Genomic DNA, 8,039 nt, shown 5'->3' on the forward strand with positions numbered 1-8,039 from the left:
TGCTCACATGTTAATGCATGTGGCTGTCCCTGGGCACTGGCTATTGTTAGGAGTTTGTTTTAAGTTGTGATGGAAATACCAGAAGATGGAAAAGGGGTTTTTTAGGGAAAGGTGCATGCTGTGTTCTTGCACTTAAAATCTGCCTTCCTTCCATAGACATTGAGAGCAGTTTCAGTAGTTCAGATGTTTCTGGCTGTCAGGCAAGCAGAGTTGTCATTTAGACTTTGTGTATGAAATTTTAAGTGGAGAAGGTACCAGAACAGTGATACACAGCTCTGATGTCATAAATGCTTAGATAGAGCAACAGACTTGTGTGTTGTATTTTTTTCTTGTGAGTTATTTTTCCCCCCTGCCCTGCATGTGTGGGAATCCAGAGCTTCCCTCTGGCTGCCCTGGAAGACCTGGGACCCTGGCAGGGGGTCAGGAACCCCCCTGTACAGAGCCCCGAGGGACACTGTCTCTGATCTCTGTCCATGGAAAAGAGTTTTCAATCTTACAGGATGAATTACAAGCTCTGAGTGTTTGATATGAGTAATAATTAAGTGTGGCATGGGTACAAAAGTAAAATTTTAAGTTTCTAGATTAGGGGTTCAAAGGGGACAAGATGGAGGAATTGGGTGTGTCTTGTCCTTTTTCTCATTCATGCCCTCCATATTTCACTGTAGTGCTGGCATTTTTCTATTGGTTTAGGCTGGGGACACACTGTTCAATGTAGGTGACAGATATTGGCACATTATTGTAAATATAGCACACGTAGTTTCTGGTATTTAATGTTTGTAACATCCCACTGAGGGCAGAGCCCCACACGCTCCCCTGCAGGACAGAGCTGCAGCAGGGCAGCAGAACATGTTAGAGATAAGCAAGAATAAACAACCTTGAAAACAGCACAGACGAATTATGGCTTCTTCTTTGGCAATGGGGCAGAAAGACAGAGACTTTCTACAATCTTGGAATCACCAATACCACAGATTCTGACATACATGCACTGTGTTGACTGGAGGCCATTTCATTCCTGTGCAAACGCAGTGTTGCACTGTCACCATCAGTCACCTGCTCAACTCCTCCCTGAAACTCACTGCTCAAAACCAGTATGTAGACTGATAGATAAACAGTGTGTAAATTTTGGCTGCACATGCATCTTTCTGAAATTGTTTTAGCATTAGCTAGCATTAGTCATTCTAAATGTTTGAAACATTGTTGTTAAGATGATAATTACTGTGGTTTCCTTCTCCTGCAGTTTATACCTGCAAGCTGTCAGACAGAGAACATCCCCTCTACCTGCGCTTGGTGGCAGGCCCCAAAACAGAAATGCTCAGTTTTGTTCTACGTGAGCATGAAACTGGAGAAGCCATGGTATGTCACACCCTCCTGGGTCAGTGTTGGTGTAACTTCATGGATGAGTGGCCTTCTGTTTGAGCTGTGCTGACTGGGCAGATCATTTTTTGGAAGCAGACATTTTTCCCCTGTTAATTTCCTTTGTGCCTTATGTAAACATTTCATTTGTGGTTAGACTGACCTGTTGTTACCTGCAGAAGAAAAAAGCTATTTAAAAGAGTAAAATATTTTCAGATGCCCTAAGATTTACAAGGAAGGTGCCTGATACTGTTTCAGTTGGAAATTGTCTACAATGTCTGAGGTTTAATTTGGAAATACTGTATATATAAAAGATTTGTGAATTTTCTGTTGCACTCATCCATTCTTTGCTCTCTTTGTCTTTCCAGTGGGAAGCTTTTAGTATTCCTGAACTGCAAAACTTCTTGCGCATACTGGACAAAGAGGAAAATGACCAGCTGCAGATCTTGAAGAACCGCTATGCAGCTTACAGGGGCAAACTTGAAGAAGCCCTTCGTGGGGTGCTGAAACCTGGTTAAAAAGGGGCCAAAGGACACTCAGGAAAACGCTCACTACCAAATGTCAATAGAGCATGCCAAACCCAACGTACAAAGAGCAGCAGAGAGTAGTTTTCTTTATTCAGAAGACTGTTTCATGATGCCAGGGTAGACTTAGTTCCATAAGCCAGGTCACTTAGCATCTTGCACCCACAAGTAAGGGATTCTGCATGTTTGTACATCAGTTTGCAACCCTCTGTGTGCCTAGAGAATTTCCCAAGTTATCTTGGTGCAAGCTGTGAAACTGTAAGCAATTTCCTAGGATGCTATGAAATAATACCTTTTTTTTTCTCCTTTGCTTAATCTTTACAAGTAAGGATGTGCAAATTGATAGGTTAAAAAAATTATTAAAGCCATTTGGGTGAGAATTAGAGCACTATCTTAGAGATGAAATTGATTTGCACTACCTTTCTGTTTTTGAATAGTTACTGTATAATTTGTTAGAGAGCTGTTATAGATGGAAAGCTTATGAGATCCTGTGTTTTGTACTGTGAAATTGTGGAAAGGTTTTAAGTGGTCTTTGAAGAAAGTAAAAAGAAGGTTGAAAAGAAGGTAAGAGCTGGGGAGAAGAACTCTAATAGCTGTCAGGAGGCTTTCAATGAAAATAGTATTTACACAGAGGAAAGTTGAAATACTAATTCTGCAAGGTTAAAGTTTTAGTATGTTTTAATATTGTGAATAAGTTTTATGGTTTTTAACTGTGTAAATCCACACTGGAAAAGAAATAAAGATAATAGAAATAGTGGGAAGGAACGAGAAGCAAAAGCTAAGTAAAAATGGAAATGGAGCTGCACATACTGGTCCCTTTTGGAGAAGCTGATTCTATAAAGGCATAGTCAGGGTTTGAAAAGTGTGGCAAACCTAAAAAGCTGCTTACTTGAATTCTGAAAAGTGGTCCATGTCTCAGATAACTCTGTGAGAAATACCTGTCTACAAGGGTGCAGGCATAAGATACAACTACAGATGCATTTAATCTTTATTGTAAGGCAGGTCTTCCTCTGGCCCAGTGATCCATTTTTAGGCTGGATAATCTTGAATTACCATATCTGACAGACAGAAATAGCTTCCTCTGCTTCTTTCTCTGTTAAAAGCTCAGTCCGGCAAAGAAAGTAGAATTTCTTACATTTCCAGCCCAGCAGAACGTTAACATTTATTGTCTGTTTTGGTGACTGAGCTTAGTACCTCTTGTTTTGAATAATTTAAAAAGGTTTTTTCTTTATGGTTTTTAAACTCTTAATTGAAAAACTGATTACCAAATTCTGCAGACTGCTGATTTACTTGATTTAAAAGTAGAAAAAATGTAGCAAGAAAGCTTTTTACTTTAGTGTAAATATAGTTGTTGTTCTTTCAGAGTTATTTATCTAAGAAAAAATAAAAAAAGCATGTTCAAAAGAAACCAAAGAAGTGGGTGTGCAATAGAAGCATGGAAGCAGGAGGCAGATTTGAGTGACTGATACTGTAGTCATTATCATGCCAGAGAGGAAGTGAGTTATGTACGGGAGGGTGGGGGAGTGGAGGAGTGCTAAGGATTGAAGAGCAGCAGAAGTTGTGCTGGGGATTTTTCCCCTCTGTTCTTAATGTGTTCGTTTTAAATTCCCAAGGAATGGTTAAAACTTTGGTGACATCTAATGGATACTGTGTGAAACTCCAAGATGCTTCTGTTCTTCCCCTTAATTTTATTTAATTGTGCCTTTGTTTCCTTTCCTTAGTAAGATTCTTTTTAAAACTCTTCACAAGGATTTTAGGTAAAAAGAATTTGTGAGCTTATGAGACAATCATAATGTTTTAAAGAGTTAAGAGAAATTAAGAGTAGGACTAACTATAAAATATATCTAAGGCATATCTTGCTTGTTTTTGTAATTTCACATGTTACATTGTAGTGCATGTGTGAGTTAGTAACATTATCCTCAAGTGAGACACTTTATAATGGTTCAGGGAATGCTTTTGAGTTTTGTTACAATTTGTTTTTCTAGGAATGCAGCAGCGTGTTGGTGGGTATTCTGTTAACATCTTAAGTTATGTTTCTGCCCATAGCTATGTAATCATTGCATAATTGCTGTCAATATTGAACCATTTGTTGCTCAGATTTAAACACTGTTTGAGTTTTAAAGTTGAGTATAAAAATATGTGAATTTTGGTTTTACTTGAACTAAACTATCAATCTTTTTAAGTAGGCACATCTTCATTTACTTTAGCCAGAAACCTCAATCAGTGTTGTATGCACTATGAGTCTTGATTTGGGGTGAAGGGGAAGGGGGTGGGGGACCAAAATAAACTTTTATTTTAATTTTGTCTTAGTCCACAGTTAATTAAGATGTCATGTGTGGAGTTAATTTTCTTTTTTGTTCTACACACTGGCAGTTACAGCAGCTTTAATTTAAAATAAATGGTCATGCCTGGTCAGTTTTATCTTTTTTTAATTTTAGCATCAAATTGAACTGTCAAAGCTTTTGTTGCAAAACTGTTTTCTTGTCATTATATGATGGTACCAGAATGACTAAATGATGAGGGAGGGGGAATGCAGGGAAACATTAAAATGTATGTCTTTAAATACAAACATTTAAACTATTTATAATTTTAACAAGCTTAGTTTTATTTTTGTAGGGAAGTTTTTATTCCCCTTAAAGTTATTACTGAAATGGCAGAAAAAGTGATGGTTCCATTATTAAAGCTGAAGTTGGCAATACTTGGTTACGTGACATGTGTTTGTTTTTCCTTTACCTGGCGATGTGTTGTGATGGTTTTGAGGCCAAGTGGATTTCTGTGTAAAGTAGCAGTGAGTCCTGTGGGCAGGATTCACACAGCTGGCCTTTAGCCTAAACTAAGGTTTGCCTGGGAGAGGGAGGGAGCAGAGCTGAGAGTTGTGGGGCTCATGGAGCTGACCCCTCCCTAGGGGGAGTGCAGAGCTGCTGGGTGGGGCAGCCCATGGGCGAGTGGTTTCCTTTCTGTTAAAAAAACACCTTGCAGGAATGAGGCCAATACACCAAGCCTGGAGGTGATACTCTGGCCCTCTCTCTCCAGGAAATGCTTTTCACTCCTTTCTATCTTTAATGGCTTTTTAGAGGTTTTCTCCAGTAACATCCATGTTTAATTTCCCGGTCTCTTACTCTGTGTTTCATGGAAGTTGAATTGGTAGAAGGGAGCTGCTGAGCTGTTTGCTTTGGTGTCTGTGGCACTTCCCTAGGCACCGTGGCTCCACAGCAGAGGAGATGGCAGTGGCTCAGCCGGTGCCTTGAAGGCTGGTTTATGAGAGACCTCATGGTTTGGTGTGTGCAGCAACCCCATTACAACTGTGTGTGCACTTGGTAAGGCCTGCAAATGGCAAGTACTTCAGCACTCAGCCAGGGTGGGATGGATTAAAGCCTTAAAGATACTGGAGTCAGCAAAGCTGCTGACCACCCAAGTCACTGTGCTCTGCCTGTGGCAGAGTTATCTACTACCAGAAATCCAACTCGGCAGAAAAAATCTCATGTGTTTTGGCTGGACAGAGGCAGACTCATCCATCTGAAGACTGATGAGTTTAGTGCTGAGGTAGAGCAGGACAGCAGCACCATCTGTGGAAGCAGTTGGGCTGCTCCTCTCCATGGCAGGGATCGGCACATTGTTGGTCTGCTTTGTCTTCCCGCAGGCTGAATTTTTAGCGCTGAAATTTTTAAATGCTTGCAACAAACCCCACCAGACTCCATTCCCTTCCTCCCCTCCTGCGACTGCGTGAGTATAGAGTGGTTTTCTTTCCTTCCCAGGTTCCCAGCATGAGGATTTCCCGTGCAGCCCTTGCAAGTTTTGTCAGCATTCACTTTTTACCATCTCCCATTGATCTAGAACCATTCAGGTACGTGTTCCTCCTTCATTTTAATGTTCAATGGCTTGCTTGTGTTTGTTGGGAAATAACTGTGCTTTCAAAATTTTTCCTACACTTTTCACCTTGCAGGAGCCTATAAATTACACTATTTAAGTTCATATGCAAGAGAAATAGTTTCTCCTATAAAACTGCAAAATAGAAACACTTTTTCAGTAAGTGAATTTTGAGCAAAACAATGCTGACTAGTGCAGTATTCATACATTCCCAGAGGGAGATTTGTTAGTATACCTCAGACTAATGCTAAGGAATAAAATTGTCTAGGATTATGGCAATTTTTTGTTTGTATTTGTTTCAGAAAATAAAAACTCATAAAAGTCTGTATACTTTTAGCTTGGGCCTGAAAGCTCCACAGACTCCTTAATTTATTCTGAAGTACCAGTTTTAACAGATTGTTTAAAAAAAAAAAGTTAATACCTTGTTACTAGTATCTCTGGAATAAAGTCCTACTACTTCAACTAACTTTCTAGTCCGATGTCTTGTTTCTTACATCTACTTTATAATTAATTTGATGCCATTTTGAGACTTCACCTCTTGTCTTAGTTGGATCAAGTGAATAAAAAAGCTGTAGATGATCTTTACAGGACTCTGAAAGGTTCAGAGTCTCTTACCCTTGATGATGAAGGCAAGTGGATGACTTCCAAATGGGTAAAGTTACGCATCTGCTATATCTGCTTGGTCAAGAAGTGGAGACTGCTGAAAATTCAAACCAGGTAAGAGGAGACACACTGTGATCTACTGTTTAGAACACAGGTTTAGTGCCGTGAACTGAAGACTTACCTGTTCTGGAGGAATTATTTTCCTCTTGATGTGTGAATGGGTAAAAGAGATTGCTGCAGCAGCCAGTATGGAGAAGTAGGCAACGCCCAGTTCAGAGCAGTTTGAGCCAAGCACTTCAGACACTGAGCCTGGCTGCTGGCACTTGTTTTGTGGTGTTTTTCAAGGAAATACTGCTAAGGCCAAGGCATGTTTGTCTGAAAAGCTCCTTTTCGTGTTATGTGCTAGCAAGGTGAAAAGTAATCCCAGAGTGTTCTTGTTTGCCCTTGTGCAAGCTGAAATTAGAAGTGTTGACTTCAATTGCAGCAGTGTAGGCCTGAAAGGGACCCAGCCCAACACCCTGCACTGAGGCACCCAGTACTAGCAAATGGCTTCTCAAGCTGTTTCCTTCCTGCTTTCCTCAAAGGTGTTTTTTAAAAATTGTCCTTTTATTGCACTTTCTGTTCTCTACTTCTCCCTCCACAACTTTTGGAAAGGGCAATGTTCACAACTTGAATTTTGAAGTTTTTTTTAAATCCAAGGATTATTCCTTCAATTGTCAAGTCTAACTTCTTATGATGCTGTATAAAGTACTAACTTGGTGCTGTCTTTCTTCCATGTATTTTCCATATGAATAAGACAGGATATTACAGATAAGGTAGTTCTGTTTTGCCTTCACTTTACCACTAATACCAATGAGAGAAGTAGAGTGCAAAGCTCCCTTCACTAACTCTGTAAACCTAAATATAGCATTGTGGCCTCACATATAGCATGAGAGAAAATAGCATTACAAGTTTAAGATTTCTCTCTTTAAATACAGAATCTGGAATGTGATCAGAAATTTCAGCTGTTTCCAGCATGTCTCAGGAGGAATTAGAATGCCAGTATTTTTTGACAGTTAAGTTCAGCCCTTGGTTTTTTCCCAGGCAAAGTTGCATTAGAACACTGGCTCTGAAGCTCTCCCTTCAAATAAACAGGTGCTTTCTATATGCCAGTAATCCTAGACAGTTCTTTTAATCTAGACTTGTCAGATGATACTTGTAGAATCTGACCTCTTTGCTCCTAACATTTTTTCTGTAGATGTGAGTGAGCAGATGTTAGACATTTCTGTATTTTTATCTGCTCTGGTTTGTCGAATGAGCAGTCACAGTCAGAACTTGCAGGTTTTTAGTAATACTGGCACATAAGGGCAACATAACTTATATAGAGTATCTTTTAACACCTGTTGCCAAGTGATAGCACTCATTTTAAAATGTATACTAGGCTGATAAAAATGTGTGTCACATGGAAGAACACAATACCTGCCTTAGTTCAATCTATGTAAATACAAGATGTATCAGAAGATGGTTTCCAGGAGGCTTACAGACTTTACACTACAAGTTTTGTTGAACAGTAGGTCTAGGATTGGTCATGTGCATAGTGCTGCTTCAGAGCCTGGAGCAGCCCAAGGGCAGGAGGACACTGTTTTCTAAAGGTGGGGCTTAATTGCTGCTGGTGTTTTTTCGTTAATACTCTACAGAGAAGCTTTTGAAGTT

At 39.7% G+C, this 8,039-nt stretch overlaps 1 protein-coding gene across 2 annotated transcripts in view; it reads left to right on the forward strand.

The window, feature by feature from the left end:
• RASSF3 (Ras association domain family member 3) overlaps nucleotides 1–4,588 on the forward strand; it is a 104,087-nt gene extending 99,499 nt beyond the window's left edge. For both annotated transcript variants that reach the window (XM_085568811.1, XM_021547442.3), the window contains 2 exons: nucleotides 1,238–1,353; nucleotides 1,722–4,588. In XM_085568811.1, coding sequence (XP_085424937.1) covers nucleotides 1,238–1,353; nucleotides 1,722–1,871 — 266 coding nt within the window. In that variant the 3' untranslated portion in view covers nucleotides 1,872–4,588. The remainder of the gene's footprint in view (nucleotides 1–1,237; nucleotides 1,354–1,721) is intronic.
• The last annotated feature ends 3,451 nt before the right edge of the window (nucleotides 4,589–8,039 follow it).

This window comes from Lonchura striata, chromosome 1A, assembly GCF_050655825.1.
Source record: "Lonchura striata isolate lonStrDom1 chromosome 1A, ASM5065582v1, whole genome shotgun sequence".
Lineage (NCBI taxonomy): Eukaryota > Metazoa > Chordata > Aves > Passeriformes > Estrildidae > Lonchura > Lonchura striata.